At 53.0% G+C, this 18379-nt stretch overlaps 6 protein-coding genes across 6 annotated transcripts; 2 read left to right on the top strand and 4 right to left on the bottom strand.

The window, feature by feature from the left end:
• Nucleotides 1-269: 269 nt before the first annotated feature.
• On the bottom strand, nucleotides 270-3030 carry AYO21_08624 (hypothetical protein; the record flags this gene model as incomplete). The annotated part of the gene is made up of 3 exons (XM_022658567.1): nucleotides 270-2028; nucleotides 2092-2204; nucleotides 2263-3030. 3 exons carry the CDS (start codon nucleotides 3028-3030, stop codon nucleotides 270-272), a joined length of 2640 nt encoding a protein of 879 aa, XP_022509158.1.
• A 1776-nt stretch (nucleotides 3031-4806) lies between these two features.
• On the top strand, nucleotides 4807-6543 carry AYO21_08623 (hypothetical protein; the record flags this gene model as incomplete). The annotated part of the gene is made up of 5 exons (XM_022658566.1): nucleotides 4807-4831; nucleotides 4882-5373; nucleotides 5428-5835; nucleotides 5890-6261; nucleotides 6314-6543. 5 exons carry the CDS (start codon nucleotides 4807-4809, stop codon nucleotides 6541-6543), a joined length of 1527 nt encoding a protein of 508 aa, XP_022509157.1.
• An 808-nt stretch (nucleotides 6544-7351) lies between these two features.
• AYO21_08622 (hypothetical protein) lies at nucleotides 7352-9195 on the bottom strand (the record flags this gene model as incomplete). The annotated part of the gene is made up of 3 exons (XM_022658565.1): nucleotides 7352-7885; nucleotides 7954-8650; nucleotides 8795-9195. The coding sequence occupies 3 exons, from the start codon at nucleotides 9193-9195 to the stop codon at nucleotides 7352-7354; spliced, it is 1632 nt and encodes a 543-aa protein (XP_022509156.1).
• A 3525-nt stretch (nucleotides 9196-12720) lies between these two features.
• On the bottom strand, nucleotides 12721-14770 carry AYO21_08621 (hypothetical protein; the record flags this gene model as incomplete). Its single annotated transcript, XM_022658564.1, has 2 exons — nucleotides 12721-14225; nucleotides 14338-14770. 2 exons carry the CDS (start codon nucleotides 14768-14770, stop codon nucleotides 12721-12723), a joined length of 1938 nt encoding a protein of 645 aa, XP_022509155.1.
• Nucleotides 14771-15065: 295 nt separating this feature from the next.
• AYO21_08620 (hypothetical protein) lies at nucleotides 15066-16832 on the bottom strand (the record flags this gene model as incomplete). The annotated part of the gene is made up of 1 exon (XM_022658563.1): nucleotides 15066-16832. One exon carries the CDS (start codon nucleotides 16830-16832, stop codon nucleotides 15066-15068), a length of 1767 nt encoding a protein of 588 aa, XP_022509154.1.
• Nucleotides 16833-17467: 635 nt separating this feature from the next.
• AYO21_08619 (hypothetical protein) lies at nucleotides 17468-18144 on the top strand (the record flags this gene model as incomplete). The annotated part of the gene is made up of 3 exons (XM_022658562.1): nucleotides 17468-17515; nucleotides 17645-17751; nucleotides 17958-18144. The coding sequence occupies 3 exons, from the start codon at nucleotides 17468-17470 to the stop codon at nucleotides 18142-18144; spliced, it is 342 nt and encodes a 113-aa protein (XP_022509153.1).
• Nucleotides 18145-18379: the final 235 nt, after the last annotated feature.

The raw sequence follows: 18379 nt of genomic DNA, 5'->3' as shown, positions 1-18379 counted from the left end.
GGCCCTGTTGCTCAGTCCTGCTGTTGCTCTGTCTGTCACCCTGTCGCTCCGTGACCCTGTGGCCCTGTGGCCCCGTTGCTCGATAGCTCGTTTTCATCCAGCTCGCAGTATCTGTGAACCTGCGGCGAATGCAAAGTACTCGTACATCAATGACCCTTGCCTGTTCGACAAAGGCCGGCCGCTCTCTTTGTGCTAAACATGAAACCTTGCTCGCAAGGTCAAGATGAATCCAGGGAGCCGCTCCTCCAGGAAAACGCGGGCACTGTTCCTCATTCTTCAGCCACCTTGGGAAAGAGCCCATCGAACGCCTCTGCCGCCGACGTTACCTTGAAAAGAACCTTGCTCTTAGGGTCCTTACGTTTCTTCGAATCTGAAGCCCGAACATGTTCTCGCTCCACAAACGCATCTTTCTTTCCTTGTAGGCTATCGTCGACGCCTACAATCTCTCGCAAAATCTGGCTCTCGTTTGGTAGATCCATCAGTCCTTGACCCCAGCTGACAGATCCGCTACCATGGGAGTGGTCCCAATGTCTTTGTATGCTCTCCATGTCTGCCTTATTCTTACTGCTTCTGTTGCTGTTGGCGGTCTTAACTTGGTTGACACATATACCACATCGGAATTTCAGCTCGATGTCAGTGTTCACGGTTGCCAAATCGTCCAAGCATGCCATGAATGCCGACAGGGGCGGCTCTTCCACATGCTTCTGAGCGTAGAGGTCCAGAGCGTATTTTAAGGCAATCTTCATCTGAGAAGGCCCTGGAAGCCAAATTCCGTTCAACTGCTCAGCCGCGTACAACAGATTCGGACCGAAGTCGTCGGCCGCGTGCTTTTGCTGGAGAGCCTGTCGGCCATGAAAAGCGGACATCCGGAGAGCTACGGGTAGGGGCGCGAACTTAGTTTGAACGTTCGGCTGCCAATTGTCCAGTTTCGAGATATCTTGGTGGCAAGGGACAAGAGGCAGACTGATCGGCCATTTTGTCGTATACCAGGGGAATTTGTACTCGACCCCAGTGTCTTCTGAAGACAATCCCGGAAGACTCTTCACAGGGTGTGGGTTGGCAAATTGATAGTACTCAAGACCCTCGCCAACGTTCCTGGCATGGGTTTCAAGAATGTGTTCAAACGCACTCACGAAGGACCAGGTTCGGACGTGGTCATTTCGCGTACAGCCTCTGCATCTCAGACTTTGAAAGACGATCCTGCCCCGTTCTGAGTGTGGCGAGATGGCCTTTTCAAGAACTTCCTCGACAACCATCCGAGCATCGTCCAGACTGAGACGATATAGACCAGTGGTTCCGTCGTAGTTGAGTCCCACTGCGCGGCGATCATTCATGTGGTACGTGACGAACAACCTCTCCAGGCACAGTAATAGAAGATCTTCGTCGGCCACATTTTCCTTGACACATTGCTTGTAAACCAAGTGCGCGCATATGAGGACGTCTCTTTGCTCTGGTCGAAACGAGGGCGGCGCTGCCTTTCTGCACCGGCGGTGCTCCTGAAGGCGCCTAAACAGCCTGACTTGTGGCTCGGACTCGAGGCGTTCAGATTTCATGACACGCTCGAATTGGACGACTTGGTGGGCCTGAAGCCGGTATGGCTCAATCTTTGGCTTTAGCTGGTCCCACATTCGCTCTGTAGGCTCCGTCGCAATTTTGAGATTGCGGACGAAAGCAGCCATCTTCCATAAGATTCTGCTGTCCATGGGTGGCTCCAGCTCTGCGGCACGTGCTTGGAAGAAGTCGATCCTCTTTTGTCGCCAAGCTTTACCCGCAGGATTGGGAGTCGTCTTCCCGTGCTCTTTGAACCACGCCTCCAGTGTGTTTACCTCAGCCATGAACTCCATTGTTTCCCTATGGATCTTATCTGCCCACACCATGAGCGCATTGTTTGACGGATCTGACCCGCGCAAGCGCTGGAACTCTGCTTCAATTTTGTCAAAGGACGCTCTCAAAAAAGTGAACTTCCCACCAGCATGCACCCAGTCGTTTGTTTCGGTGTCCACGGGGCGTGAGTTATTGTCGCGGCGGCTACAGAACCCTTGTCAGCGGAAAGACCCTCGCTTGTGGTAATCCAGGTGATCGGTCACTTACCCATCCGTCCGTGCGAGCGGCAGCAGCTCCCAAAGGGCACGATTGTCATTAGGGCGGACTTGGGTCGGGCTCATCGGTAGTCTGTGCCGGCGATTGACTGCAAGGGCACTCTCCTAAAAGCCACGCGGATCAGAATGATTGTAAGGCACGGACCGACAGAAGATGACTTACACTCATTGTTTTCTGTTTGAAGCAGCCCGAGCACAATCGAACTTGAAATGTCCAGTGAACCTTGAAAGTCCTGCCCAGGTGACAATCTTTGCTCTGACAGCCACGACCAGCCAAGAGCTCGACGTATTGCTTCTCTGTGAGTCCTCTGGGACATTCTGGCATGTCGGCGCCATAATGGTGAATTCTGCTATTTCTCCAGATGACGGAATTGTCTGAGAGGAGTTCATAGTGGAACCGACTGAGTGTTTTCAGTTCTAGCAGCAACTTGGGCTCACAAAAGCTGAAGACACCAGCCCAGACGTCGGTGTGGACGAGTTTGGAATTTTGTACCGGTCGACTGGGGAGGAAGACTTGTCTTTTGGGTTTTGCTTTCGCTTTTGCTTTCGTACGTGGTGCGTCCAACGAAAGGCCTGGTATGTCAACGGGTGAGGGTCCAGGGCTTCCCACAAACGAATGAGTCTGGTTCCGGTCGATGGTAGGGCGTTGACCTTCCTGCATGCTCTCGACAGTGGAGTGGATGAAGATCACGGGGCGGGCTGGAGTGGTTGCGGTTGAGCCTGAGATTAAACCGAAAGTCATCCCTGGCAGTGCTGACGGTCCGACCTGATACCTAGAGGACATGGATTCGATGGAGTGCATCTCCTGAAACTGTCTTGCCGGGAAACGGTGACCAAGAGCCTGGGAGGGCAAACTGCCAAATTCGCCAGACTGTGCTGTCAAATTGTCATGTTTGCGTTTTCCCAGGACTGGGGTGGCAGATGAGGACATGGGGGCAAAAGGAGCAGCAGGGATAGAGAAAGAAGGAGGATAGTATGGATTCATGGCTGGAAGAGATTCAAGAAGAAGATTTGGAATCGTCAGCTAGGAAAGAAACAGTGATGGTGATGGCGATGGTGATGGTGATGGCGATGGTGATGGTGATGGCGATGGTGATGGTGATGGCGATGGTGATGGTGATGGAGATGGAGACGAATCGAGGGCAACTGAGGCAGGTAAAGTGAAAACACCGTCGTGGGGCTCAGTGTCCCATGCCCTAACGCCGAGCACTCTCCTTTCAGTCTACTGTCGTGCGCTGAGGCGCGCGGTGCAGCCATGGACTCTTATTGTCTGTGATCGGGCGCGGGCGCGGTCATTGACTTGTGGTGGTCGACAATGAGTATCTCCCCAAAATGGCGACGAGGAGAAACCAGACAAGTTGGACGTTGGACGTCGGACGCCCAATCGCCGGACAGTTGGGACTGCCACGCTTGCCCAGACGGCAGCTAAGCCCATTCCAGGCCTACGGTGACCTTGCTGGTTTATTCTAGGGAATGGGCAATTGCCTCTGACGTTTCTTTTACTCCGGGAGGAGACGTGGGGGCGTCGAGGGCAGCAACTGATCTCTATTGGCAGCTAGCCAGAGCACCTCGGCAATTGAGCTCACCAGACCTCATACCTATAACAGCCACCGACCAGGCCTAGCGATACCTAGGTAGGCATCGGCTGGCACACCAGAGGACCTGATAGCAAAAGGCCCATGATCGCCCTCTTCCCGGCTCAACCCGCACCGCATCGTATTGGAACTTCTAGAACAGCGCCACAGCCAACGCCATCACCACCACACAACTATCATCTATTCGAACAAGAGCGCAAATATTTCCGCAGTGGCGACTCAGACGTTGACCCTGAGAACCAACCATCAGTTGTCTATCCACTTCCTATTGGGAGCCACGGCCAACTTATGACCAAAGCCGCATAACACACAGACCCAGAATGGGATTTTATCTCAAGAGGAGGTGGAGAGAAACACGAGATACTCGGTGCATATACCCATAGGAGGAGCTACAAGACTGAAATCCGACCTGGAATCCTGCAGGTTGAGCTTACCGGGCATAACCACGAGTGCCACGCCACCTCATCCTCGTCCTCGCTTTCTACCATCCCCCAAGTACAAGGTACTCGTCCTTTCTCCGCCCTCATTCATCGACTATCCCTCACTCCCCCGGGCTTATCGGTCTGTCGCCCGTACATTTGGCATCGGTTACTTGCTCCAGCATGCGGGGCAGACGCCACTGCTAAGCTTGTTTAAGCATATCGGGCGGTTCTCTCTCCACGGCGCCTAGGGTTTAGGTCGCTCCAAGCAACCATTGCTTGAATTCCCCAGCCTATAGCTCGTCGGTTGGCCCAGCCAAGTTGCCAAGTCGCCCACAGGAACCACTCGAACCCAGTTCTTCAATGTTACATCCATGCCATTTCCACAACAAGATCTGCTGTCAAACTGCCCTCTGTCTGGCAGCCACCTCTACTCTGCTCAACCCCACCGCCCAAACTCAGTGGGAGGTCCAGAGAAAATGTCTGCACACACCATCACAAGGATTGCCACTCGCTTCGGACAAAGCTCCTGTTCCAGTCCCCGGCGGCTACCAACCCCGGCATTCGCAGGGCTCCTGGTGACTCTACAAAGAGACCCGCAGTCCTCCTAGAGACGCACTTTGATCTTCTTCTTCCCCCGGATTTTCGTCATTGTATCTCTTACTCCAAGAAGCCATTATTCTCGCCGCCATCATGCGCTTCGATATCGACGGATCCGGTAGGTCAGCTTGTATTGCCAATTCGCCTCCCAACTAATCCCTCATTTAGATGAAAAGGCTCAGCATGCCTACAACGATGCGCATGGCACGGGTGAAAACCAGCTGGGCTATGATCCAGATCTGGCTCATCCAGCTGCCGGATACAGAGACGGCGAAGTCGCTGTGTTACCGCCTGGAGTCTCGGAGCGGAGACTCATAACCAAGATTGACCTGCGCATCATTCCCGTTCTCTCAGTCATGTACCTTTTGGCTTTCCTGGATCGCACCAATGTCGCCAATGCCGCCATCTTTGGCCTTCAAAAGGATCTTGGCCTGAGCGGCACTCAGTACAGCACAGCCCTGACCATCTTCTTTGTCCCCTACGTAGTCTTTGAGATCCCATCCAACATCATCCTCAAGAGACTGCGGCCTCATGTTTGGCTGTCCATCTGCATGTTTGGCTTTGGCCTGGTCACTATTTGTCAAGGTCTAGTTCAAGGGTATGGCGGTTTTCTCACCACCAGATTCTTCCTTGGCTTCTTCGAAACTGGCATGTTTCCCGGTGAGTGATGTTTCAATTCCAGTGTCGGAGGCCATGCATCTAACAGACACCAAGGAGCATTCTATCTCATTGGCATGTGGTATAAGAGACACGAAGCACAGAAGAGATATACATTCTTCTTTGCCAGCACTACGCTCGCTGGCGCTTTCGGTGGCTTGCTCGCTTCGGCCATTGGGAAAATGAACGGCATGGAAGGGTATCTGGGTTGGAGATGGGTTTTCATCTTGGAAGGCTGTTTGACCTGTGTCGTCTCCTTTGTCTGGTTCTTCGCCATCCCCGACTTTCCCGAAGACGCGAAATGGGTGACTGAACCTGAGCGAGAGTATATCAAGGCTCGGCTCCGAGATGATCAAGGGAATTCGGCTCTCGACCGACGCATCACCGTCAAGGATGTCATCAACTGCTTCAAAGACTACAAGATTATCGTGGGAGGCTTCATGTATTTTGGTTTGATTGTGCCTGGTAGGTTCATCCGATTTTGTTTTTCAAACGATGGATATCTGACAGGTGTTGCAGCCTACAGTTACGCTTACTTTGCTCCGACCATCATCAAGACGTACGGATACAGCGCCATTGGAACCCAACTGCACTCTGTCCCACCGTGGGCTGCGGCCTTTGGTTGGAGCATGCTCATTGCTGCGCTTTCGGATCGCTTTCGCCACCGGTTTGTGTTTGCTATGGTGAATATTTTTATTGCCATTGCAGGCTTTGCCATACTCATGACTGAGCATCACAATACGGATTTGGATTATGGTGCCCTGTTTATGATCACCTCGGGAACATACAGTGCCATGCCAGTTATTGTGTGCTGGTTCTCGATGAACCTGGGTGGTCACCACCGCCGCGCGGTGGGCACAGCGTGGCAGATTGGGTTTGGCAACATTGGAGGTGAGTTATGTCTTCTTTATTATGCTGAGGAAATATTAATCCTTCTTGATAGGCATCATTGCCAGTTACAGCTTCGAAGCCACTGACGCCAAAAGCTTCTTCCACAAAGGCTACAGCATCTGTATGGGATTCATTTGCCTCAGTGGCGCCTCGTGCATCATCTACTATCTCGCTTGTCTGACCCAGAATCGGAAACGCGAGAAGACGCACGACATTGGACTGACAGAGTACGAGAAGACAGAACTGGGTGATATGAGTCCCGACTACCGCTACATGCTATAGCCGCATTACAAAAGGTACGGCCATCTTCTGTGTCATGCCGAAAAGAAGACGACGATACATGGCGAACTGGTTAGATATTCAGCCCAGTGAGATGGACAGGTCGACAGGACAAGCGGTGTTGCCAGCAGAAACCAGCGCCGAGACGTGTGTAGTGACACAAATGTCCTTGATGCGCCTGTGCAGGTACTCTAGACATCGCGCAGCCAGAGGAGATGTGGGGGGGAAGAACGATGTATCTCGTACCGCGTACTGTATGCCATATCACGGAACGTCTTCCGCTTCCATCTCTGTCTATTTTGTTAGGTCTTCCGTACCCTCCGGTTCAACGAATGAGTGAGTACGTCTAATCCGAGTACTTACGTGTACCTCGTATATATCTAGGTACCTAAATACTGACTGCACTAACTCGCAAGTACGGGTTCGAGTATCATTCGCGAGGGGATTTACGTAGAGAAGGTAACGACTGCACAAGTACGGTTACTTTGAATTCATTGTGCGCAGTGTGAATTTTTGTGTCGCGCACATTCTCGGTACATACCTACTAGTAGGTAGTACATATTGCATACGTACGTACGTACGGATGGGGCACAAGCATTTACTCGGTATGGCTCGCCGCGAGTCGGAGAAAATTCGGAGGCGCACACCCTCTCGTCGTCCGGTTACTTGTCCTTGTTTGTCCCTATACTTGTACGAGCAGACGAGGGACTTGTACTTGTACTTGTCGATGTAGGTGTAGATGGAAACATCCCGCACACAAGGCACTAATACAAGGACCGAATAGCCAAAGCCGCTCTTCTCGCGTTGCGGGCTAATTCCGGATCTGCCATCCCCGGGAGTTGAAAAAGTCACACTGCGCCGCCGCATCAGGATCGCGCGTCGAGCTGATACTGTTGTACGTGACGGCCTGGATCGTGAAGCCGACACCTTCACCATTGGCCGTCGTGCCCGGCGCTCCCGAGATATAACTCGGCCAATACGGCGCGCCGGCAGTGCGCAAGGGGTTCGGGTCGTGGAAGACGGTGAAGCTCACCCAGTAGCTGGTCATGATATGCGCCAGGGTCAGGTTGTTCGCGCCGGGGTAGTTGGTCACATTGGACGAGATGAACGGATTGGTCGCGCCATGGAGCTCGCTTCCAGCGGCGAACGTCAGCTTAAACACTGCAGAGTTGTTGGAAAGCGAGTCAACCATGGACGAAGCCATGTAGTATGTCGGACAATTGATGATAAAGTCCCCGAACCAGGTCTGCCGCTGGTAGAAGGTGCTGTTGAAGTCGCTGCGAGGATAGAGCGAGTAGAGACGCGAGAAAAATGACGGACCGGCCGAGGGAAAGAGGTCTTTGGCCTATTTTTCGGAGGTTCCTTATCAGCAGCCGCATAGAAACACAACGGACGCGGTCGACTGAAACTCACATCAATCGTTTCGTCCACCTGGGACGTTTGGGTCATGTTCGAGAAGGTATATCCTTCAAAAGCATCGCGGTTGGTGATCAACGGCACCTTGTAGAAGTTGCCCTTTGCGAATTCTTGGTCAGGTAGATCGCGGATGAACTTGCCATCCACCACTGGCCCCCAGTAGTAGACACCATATGCATTGTCGGGCCCCGGGTACGTTGCATTTATCACTGCCTGGTTCAGGTTTCCCAGCGTAGTAGAAGACAGTCCTCGAAGGCAATTGATGTCTGTGCAGTTTGACAGCTTCAGAGCCGTGTTGAATTGGTTGTTCTGGATGCTCTTGTTGGCAAAGGGTTGCCACCAGGGATGATCTGCGATCGCGGCCGCGAAAGGAGGGAAATCGGAACCACTATTGGCGATGAGCTGGCATGATACGCTACCTCCACCTGCCGAGCCTCCCCAAATGGTGACACGCCCTGGATCACCACCAAAGGCACGGATGTTCCGCTGGACCCAGTCCATGGCAGCTCGCTGATCAAGCAGACCGGCGTTCAGCGCTCCATTCTCAGCAATGGTGTCTCCGCCCATGAATCCGAACATTCCCAGACGATATTGAATACCCACGAAGATGATGTTGCCGTCAGACCGATTGACCAGGGCATCTCCTGGATAAGAGAACGGAGCGCTGCCCCCAACGTAGCCACCGCCATGTATGCTAATTTGGCGTATTTAGTGTTAAAGTTTGAGTAGGAACGCAGGGAGGGGGAATATTTTGGACCTCTTCCAAGCCTGGCATACCTCTAGAGATAGCCTGGCATGCTCTAATTGTGGATAGGTGGTTCAAAGAGATACTACTTACGTAAAGAGTACAGGCAAGGCTGTTGAGACAGGCTTGGACGGCACGAGCACGTCGAGGAGCAGACAATCCTCTGACTGCCCCTGTGGAGCTGAAGGAGTAGCATAAGTAGACCTCGCAGACGACTGATAGCATGCCGGGCCAAGGGTCGAAGCATTGATGGTCTGGCCGTTATAGTTGTTCATAGATTCAATTGGCACAGGTTTCGCCCAGCGCAGTTCACCTGTAGGGGGGGCAGCATAACGGATGCCACGGTAGTAGTTGATGCCTGCGGTGGCATTCTGATGGCCACTGTATTTCACATACCCGAGATCGATGACAGGGACGTTTGAGGAAGAATTCTGAGCCTTTGTAAAAGCGCTGAGGAGAAGCAAAGCCGCAGCTCCAACGACAGGGAATTTCATGACTAGTCGCTATGAACTCACGTCTAGGTCAACCTTTTAGATAGGCCAGAAAATGTAGAAGCACCGTGTAGATGAAAATCGCCCCTCTTCTTCAAAGTCACCGTTTTATGTGGTGTCAGAACTTGAGCTTCAGGCGGAATTCGTCGAAGCCACGGCGGGGAAGCACCTCAGAGCTGGCTTCATGGTCACGGCATTATTCTCCACCAACCTTCCACCGACCCGTCCTGCAGGTCAAGTCACCAGATACAGTTTTCCCAGCATGGAGATCCAAAGTTTGCGGTTCCTCGCAAATGAAGTGTACAAGGATGGTGCCGCCGGAAATGAAATGGGGAAATTCTGGGGTAACGCATTGACCTCATAGTCGGAATATGGCCGGACGAAGCCGTCATTGGAGGGTGCAAGAGGAGTAACAAAGCCAGGCCAATTCTGCCTAATTCATAAGATTCATGGTATTGGTGCCAGCCTCATTGCTCAGGATCGACCGGGAAGCGGCATTTGGTAGACTTTGATTGAATGGGTACGAGATTGTTCCTCGTACACCGCTCGGCTATTGTTCCACATCGACGAGAGGGGTCTCGCCCGGAGGTGGGAGGTGACATCCGTATCCTTTTGTCCTGGATGTCAGGATATATTGTCCTGTTGTCCTTTGTCCCCCGAAATCAAGTATGGCGGTATATTTAGGTGACGTCGGGTTAGGGTGGGGCGGACTTGACCTTTAGACATTGAAGTGACATCACGAAGGCCGGTATTGGCCCATGAAGGCTAGATAACAATGAGAAGAGATGGCATTGGATAGATATTGGCTTGATGGTGGATAATAATGATAGTTAGATTTACAGGTAACTCGCCTCGTCGGGTGCTTGATGCCTGGAGACATGGAACAACATTAATCCGTGGCTCTCCTGCATCCGGCAAGTCGGCCGACCGATTCAACAGTGGTGACTTGACTCTTGATCACCTGCACAGAACTGACAACATGCCCTGATCAACGATTATTCAGATTGCAGAACTCCCCCCCCCCTGCACCAGTTCAAGCAAAGCCAGACTTCTAGTGCATCTTTCTCCTTTTCTTACGTACTCGTGGCCATTATCGCTCTCCAAGCCGTCGGCTCGAAAACCCCTGCACACATTCGCCTCCCCCACCTCCCGCATGAACCAACGTGCCAACCTCCGGAATCCCGAAGGTTGCCCACTATTTTGTTGCTGATACCTGCAAGAGGTCAGTGTGTGGGGCTTCCAAGGGTAAAGGCAGATTTCTTCTCGCAAGTTTACCTTTGAAACGAGACAACCGACGTTATGACAACGGTTGCTTCCTCTCATAGCTGTGCTTTCACCACCGGTGCTTTGACGAGACCGAGTGTAAGACTGCTCTGCTTGTCCAGCCATTCGAGAAGGCGGCGATCTGGTTGTTGAGTTTCAACATGAACCCTCAATGCCGTCCATGGATCCGCTCGAATCGACAATTCCAGGTATGCGTTCAGTGGCGCGTGTTCTTGTGTTTCTTTTGCTGCAAACAACGTTAGCCACAGGGTCAGTCCTTGATGGTGTGCATACCCTCGTCACAACCCATATGGCCGGGCATCTTTTATGCACTCAGAGTGGAAGGTTTTGAGGCGCCTCTCCCAAAACTGGACTGGTACTGGCCGTGGTTTGCAACTTGATGATATGTGTATCACCAACAAGAGCTTGCGCGATTTCTACCTGTTCCGTCCTAATATTTCTTTTGACTGAAACCAGCAGGAAAAAAATGTAAGCACCTCGGCAGCACGGGTCTTGACCGACTAATATGTGTTTCAACATATTGGCCATTCATCTCATCTTCATGTCGGGCGCGGTGGCAGGGCTCACCTCACCGAAATTGTTTCGCTACTCCAATCGACGACAGAGCCAGCAGCACTCATTGGACGCACGAGTGTGGCCGGGTGGGTATCGTGAACACCGCCTGAGGTGCAAACACCCTCATCATTTGACCAGCAGCGGTAAGTCGTCAACGTGGCGAGGTGTCGACCAAACACGCGCTGGTGGACTCAAGCGCCTCCTAAGTACAATCACCAACAGCAATAGGAGAATGTGATATCAAACCGGTGGACGCGACGTATTCGGTCGTGCTGATACATTGAAAACTCCTGGTCTCAGGCACTTCGGGAGACTGCATAATTTTGACGGCCTGAAGTGATGCTGCAAGAGGAATGACAACGTTCACAAGAAATTGACCCAAAGACGACAATGATAACGAATTCTAATGATTTGATCAGAGAGTCCACAAGCGAGTTGCGGTCCAAAAACAGGTTCGGGGATGGTTTCTTCATGCACTGCTGCGGATAAGGCACACACAAGTGACCAATTCCACCTCATGCTCGTTGGGCCACGTCTCCGCAGGCTGAACAGCTGACCTCTTCGGACAGAGAAACCCCTCCCGGCAGAGGCTCAAGTCACGTGGTGTGCACCTCACAACTTGTCGCAACCACAGTGCGATAGACACATCCTGGAGAAGACTAGCAAGCGAAGGCAGGGGTGGAGGAGATAGTATGCGTCTATATGCACCGGCGTGGGTGACGACAGATAGACGACGAACCCTGGACGAACCGTGCTGTCAGATGAGTCACAAGGCGAGGGTGACAGAGCGCTTCCATTCTGGGCACGCCGCACGGTAGGCTTTGATCGGCCACCATGACTCTACGAACCGGACCGACCCAGAAGCTACCGATATAGGTAGGGATTCAGCTCCCCTGTCAGTGGTCTGTTTCTTCAGATCTTCCAATCCACTCACTTCGACCCGAACCGACTATATTACCTCGTAAAGAAGGCCCTCAAGTATCTGTACCGTGGATATCTCGCATGACTAAAGGCACAGACACAGACATAGGGCCAGATCTCGCCCATCACCGGGGGTCTTTCACTGAGATCTAGTTTTGACGCGGTGCTTTGAGCAGCAATGTCAAGTGTCTACCATGCAATGCAGAAACCATCGTAGTCTTATCCTCGTGGAGTGGAGGACTAAAAAGCGTCTCACTCTCTCTTCAAAGAGCGAGTGGACAGGGAGGGAGTGGCGAACGGGGTTTTCTCTTCAGGAATGTACACCAGTATCTCAAGATGCCGCACGTGCTACTTTGCTTGTACACCACAGTGACCACATCAATGTCAATCGCGATAGTCAGTCAGAAGCCCCCCAGGTCTATCTTGTCACCCAATTTACCAACCCGATGTGTCGCGTCGTTGATGGCCTGGCATGCGCCCCGAAACCGTGTGAACCGAAAAGCGAATGAACTGAGTTTCTGTGTTCCCCTCGGGACTGATTGATGGACAGGACTCGAAGGGGGCGTGTCAACTTGATAGCTCATGGATTCCAAGCACCAGAGGTAATTGATCGTCCCGATTCGAGTTATACACACACACACACACATACACACAGCCCGACTGGGACAGCCCCCAGCCGATCTGCTTAGTGAGTTGCCAAGTTGCTGAGTGGCTGCAGTAGCTGCAGTAGCGGTGTAGCCAGGGCTGAGGCTGAGGCTGAGCTCCTTCTCAAATCCCTGTCGAAAAGACCTGCTTCACGAGCATCTTCTTGTTGATTTTGCCCATGGCGTTGCGCGGAATGTGCTCGACGACCTTCAACTCCTGCGGAATCTTGTAATTGGCCAAGTTATCCTTGAGGGCCCTGCGCATGTCCATGGCCCCCCATTGCTTGCCGCCCCGGCCGCCGCTCTTCCCTTTGTCATTCAGAACCACAACCGCGGCGACCTTTTGGCCCCATTGTTCGCTGGGGACGCCGACCACGGCGGCTTCCGCAATTTCCGGCAGCGAGAGGAGTTCTCGTTCGATTTCCAGGGCCGACACTTTTTCGCCGCCCGTTTTGATGATGTCGATGGATTTGCGGCCTCGGATGAAGTACATAGGCCCACGGGCCCAGGCTTGCTCGGGCGACATTCCCGTTCCCGGGACGAGTGTGCGGATCGCCACGTCGCCCGTCTTGAACCAATTGCCTTTTCCGTCCTCAGACTCGACAAACTCTGCCGCCGTGGCAGACGGGTTGCGGAAGTACTCCTTGAACACTGTAGGGCCACGGAGCTGGATTTCCCCTTCTCGCGGCTGGCCCCTTTCGTCCATTTCTTCGCCGGGCGTTATGACCGTGTCTGTCTCAGTGTCAACGAGCCGTATCTCGACTCCTGGCAACGGCCACCCAACTGAACCGTCTACCCGGTCCTCAAACGCCAGTCCACAAGATAGCGCCATGCCGACCTCGGTCATCCCGTAGCGCTCCAGAAGGACATTGCCGCCAGAAAGCTCCGTCCAAGCCTTTTTGGTCGGTGTAGGAAGGGCCGCGGACCCGGAAATGTTCAGTCGAAGGTGGCGGGGATTGATCGCCGCGCGGGTTGCGGTCTGCAATTCTGGAGAAAGGGAGGAGTGAGTTGCGAGCAGTCGGTTGTATATCGTCGGGACACATGTAAGGAAAGTTATCGGCCTTTTCCTTTGGCTTGTCGAGGGAGAGGAAGGGTCAGGGAGAAACGGTGTAGCCAGACGCTTCCACACAGTCTCTGCATTGAACGGGTACGCGAACTCGATCGCAGAGCCGGCCATCAAAGGAGTATACAAGGCGTTGATAGTCCCGTGAATGTGATGTAGTGGGAGAACGTGGAGGAGCAGGTCTGAGGGGGTGTATTTCCATGCTTCAATCAGAGAACTGGCCTGTGCCGCCATGTTTGCGGCAGATAGCACCACACCCTTGGGACGACTGGTGGTCCCGGAGGTGTAGAGCATGAACCCGCCATTCTCAATACTGTCGGAGTCATCCAACTTGACATGTTCGGCGGAGAACGCAGCCCCGGTCTCGATTTTGGAGAGGATCTCCAGTCTTGGGACATGGTTGAGTCCTTCTTTCACCACCTCTTGTGCCTTGTGTGAGAATTTCTCCGTCGAGAGGAACAGAGCTGCCTCGCTGTTCTCGAGGATGTACCGCAGCTCGGAGCTGGGATGGGTATGTGCCAAGGGGAGGGCGATTGCATCGTGCGCGAGGATCGCGAGGAACGTCACTTTTTAGAGTAAGGTCTTCGTCAGCATTCTGCAGCTGCAGCAGCACAGCAAGGGAATTTCCCAGGGCACTGGCTCTAGTCTAGTCAGGTCTGGTATGGTATGGTCGCGCACCCACATAATCATAACCGTTTTCCGCCAGAAAAGCGATCCTCTCCCCGGCCAGAGGGGATTTTCTTCCCGCGGCGGAGACAGCGGCAATCCTGTCCTTTGCGGCAGCAACATCGCGTAGGAGACTGCCGTAGCTGAAGGTCCGGTCTGAGGCACTGTGTATTATCGCGGGGGATTCCGGGTCATGGCTCGCAATGGCCGCGAAGATCGGGGATGAGGGGAGAGCGGACGTCGAAGTTGACGACGACAACGCCCTCCTAACAGAAAATCCTAGGGGATTCTGGCATAGCGTAGAGGTGAATGTGAAGGGGTTTGGGAGCGCTGGCCGGTGCCGTGACGACCCTGATCCAGCTCCTGCTCCTATACGGCCAGCAGCCCTGCAGAGCTGAGTGGTCGCCGCAGTGAAGAGGCGACAGGTCGGAGGGGTAGCAACCATCCCGCAACCATTGTCGATTGTTGCCTCGCTCACACGAAAATATCAGGCTTGAGCAACGGTGTTCGAACTGACCGAAGATGAGAAGTGGTGGAAGAAGAACTATGACTCGTGTTGACAGAGAGATGATGTATTAGAAAATGCTAAAGCTCAAAATTGCATGTGTTACTCCGCATGGGCCCGCAGGACTCAAATTTCTGCCGGAGCCTCGTGCTTTCATGACCCGCGTCTGCCTCGTCAATACTGTTCTTCTGTGTATCACATACGACCTTTCAATTCCAGCACATGGTTCCCTTCATCACATCTCATCCACGATCTCGAATTTGACAAGGATCGAGCATCTGGTCTCTCTTCCCTTCAAGTCCAGCATGCGGATAAAATTCCAGCCCGGAGCTACGTACAGCAACCTCACCGCAGCCACCGCAAAGATGGGGTTGATGGCAAAACTGTCATCGCTCTTGATGAGCATGCGGAGGAACACTAGCTCATTGTCGTCATAGTCCCATAGCAACGTCTCGTCCCAGATAGGATCTGTGGGCGGAGGATTCTCACCTCTATGCAGCAGCCCGAGTTTGTGTTGCCTGTAATGTGCCGTCTTGCGCTTTGGCGCGTCATCCTCATCGATGTCAGGGTGGTAGAGTTTACAGGTCAAGTATGGCTTGATATCGCCAGGTTCTCGCCCCTCTGGTACAGGTATATCTGTGGCTCCTGCAACATGCAGGCGGAGCATCTTCCTCTTCCCGGTGTTGAGTCGGCCAGATCCGCCGGCCCGCAAAGCCGCTGGCTTCAAAACATATCCATCTGTGCCGCTGAACAGCGCTTCATTCAACTGTATGCTAGCCCCAAATGTCTGCCAGTTGAGGGCACAGACTTGCGCTCCGATACCCCAGAACTGCACCGGTTTGAGGTTTCGGGACGAGATCCGCGTCCCTTTGGGATACACCCGCATTAGATGTCGGGCGTTATGGCGAGCAATTTTGTCGTTCTCGGCGGGCATATGGTCCTTTAGACCACTCTCAGAGACATTGATAAGGTGATGATGAGGTCCGTCCTTGAGCCCGGCTTCACCATACCAAGAATTGTCGCGCGGTTTCACTGATTGAGCGTACACACCTAACTCTGCCAGCTCAGGGATGATGATGGTGGGTGCAGCCTTCTTCTTGTCGTTGTAAGCCTTCTTCGCCTGTCTCGTTTCTTCATCCTCGTCGTCCGAGTTGGAGCTCTCCTCTTCACTTTTGGGTTCGTTGGGAAAGTGGTATTCGACAATGACGACTATTTTTGACCCCAGCTCTTCGAGAGTCACTTGGTCGTCAGAGCCTTGCTGCTCCTCGTGCCCTTTTTGCCTGACAGCCTTACTCAGCAGTCGGTCGCCCCATACCTCTTTCATGATCTCGACGAGACGCCGTTGACCATGTGCGTCGCAATGGTTCTCCAAAGATAGGAGGATTGGAGATGCTCTACAGTCTGGATGAGATGGCGCCTGACGGGCTTCCTCGTCCATGACATCACGAATCGTTTCACATACGGCGCGGAATGAGATATTAGAGACAAGCGTGTAGCCATGCGTGACCTTTGGCTCGTCCTTATTTTCCTCATCGTCCCACGCATCGATCTCCACGCAGCGCGATCCCGTTCTAAGAGCAGTCCTGTAGGCATCGGCAGAAGAATTGCCGTAAAGCTGGTGAGCCACCAAGTAGGTGTTGTGACTCGAACTGATAAAGTATTCGGACAACGGACGAGACCGATCTGTTATGTACGACGGGACGTTAATATGCGGCTTGTTGAGGAGAGCGTGCAGTGACTCGGTCACTGTGTCTGGATTGTCCAGTGCGGCCTCTTCCTCTGAGAGAACATGGTGCTTGACCAGGAACGCCTTGAGAGCATGGCTGACTCGGAGTTGATGCTTGGTGATGTTGGTTTCGCGGGAGCCATGACCGCCGCCAGCAACCGTCGAGGCATCAATGACTTCGCCGGCGTCCTCATTGTCGACTTTGCCATTCTTCTTGGAAAATGGGTTTAGCTTGGCCATGTGTGAAGCAAGGTGCGCTGAAGCTGAATCGGCCATGATGGACAAGGTAGCGATGACCTCAACTTGGGGGAACACAGAGTAAATCGACCAGCCGTGATGTCAAGGGGTTTTGTCCTTTGTGTTAACGTCGCGATACGAGTAGAGAGGGACCAAGTCGACCAGCTTGGCCCACGTCAACAAATAAGCTTCCAGGCGACGCGGCTGAAAGTCTGAGGTGGACAAGAAGGAAGCAGAAGGATGCTCGGCTACCCTAGTTGTATATTAGTCTTGTAAGCAACTTGTTACACGGTCCACTCAAGATCTCGCTGTTCTCATATACCTGGTTCCCATATCTTGTTTCTGGATTCTGTGGGCGCTTCTGACAACCGCTTACACTAGCTCCTCAAGGGGTCTTTTTGCCCCCAAATGCAGGTCATCAAGTGAGGTCGTAGAATAAGCCTTGTAAATTGCGCTTAGTAACATAATGCCCCAGCGTAAAAATGTCCATTCATCATCATTTACTCGACCGCAGTCTGAATCTTTGCTGCAATCATCAAAATCCCTCCATCCCTTCAATCTCTGGTGTGTGTGCGCCAAAATCCATCCCCTCGAAAAGCCATCCAGTCAGTGGCCAAATGAGGCGCTATGTAACTGCTGGCACCTCGTTTTGCCGTGCAGTATCGACGAGAAGGATGGCGAGCAGCTCCACCACGCCCGTGGAGGACACGATCCGAAGAAAGGTGAGCTGAGAAGAAGCGAAAGAAAGCCATGGCGTTTCCGCCCCGTTTCAGGACACATCTATCTATCTGCCCAGTTCTTGAACATACCCAGTCAGTTTGCTGTGGGACGGTGTCTAACCTTGGCGACAGGTGACAGAGGCTTTGAACCCCACAAGCCTCACCATTCGAAACGACTCTCATCTTCATTCCCACCACAAGGCCATGGTAGGCTCGACTTCAAAGGAAACGCACTTCTTGTAAGTGAATGGCCTGTTTGTCTTCGTCCCTTTCCCGGCCACTGGCGCGTGTGCTCTTCACCATGATCTTGGGGTTCCCGGGCGTCGCAGCCTCGTGTGATAGGATCGGAGTCATATCATCTCCAGATCCCCTTCTCCTCCTCAGGCTCTGCGGAAACTTCCCCCACATTATGCTTCTTCTTCTAAACTACTAACACAAAGGCTAGTCTGGACATCACCTCTCCGTCATTCCAAGCGAAGCCGCAACCGGCGCGGCACAGGATGATCTACTCACTGCTGAAAGAGGAGCTCGATCGGCCCGGCGGAATCCACGCTCTCCAGCTTCGGACTAAGACGCCGGAGGAGGTGGAGAGGGAGCTCGCGAGGAAAAAGGACGCACAGGGCGCCGCGTGAGTGCTAAACTTGCAGTACAGACTACGTATGCATATATATGTAGGGTTCCAGAGACGCTTGTCTTCTAAGATCCTACGGCACGACTCTGTCTGGATGGTCGAGCTCTATACCCCTACGTAAAGGAGACATCCGCCATACCGGTTGACAAAGAGCCGCGAAAATCAATCGCGCTACATGGCATTTAACCTTGTAATGCGCCGCGAGCAAGTGTCGATGTGGTGGACCGTGGAAACGA

The sequence above is a fragment of the Fonsecaea monophora genome (genome assembly GCF_001642475.1).
Source record: "Fonsecaea monophora strain CBS 269.37 chromosome Unknown Scaff76, whole genome shotgun sequence".
Taxonomy (NCBI): Eukaryota; Fungi; Ascomycota; class Eurotiomycetes; order Chaetothyriales; family Herpotrichiellaceae; genus Fonsecaea; species Fonsecaea monophora.
Note: the sequence above shows the minus strand (reverse complement) of the source record. Positions and strands in the feature narration are given on the sequence as shown.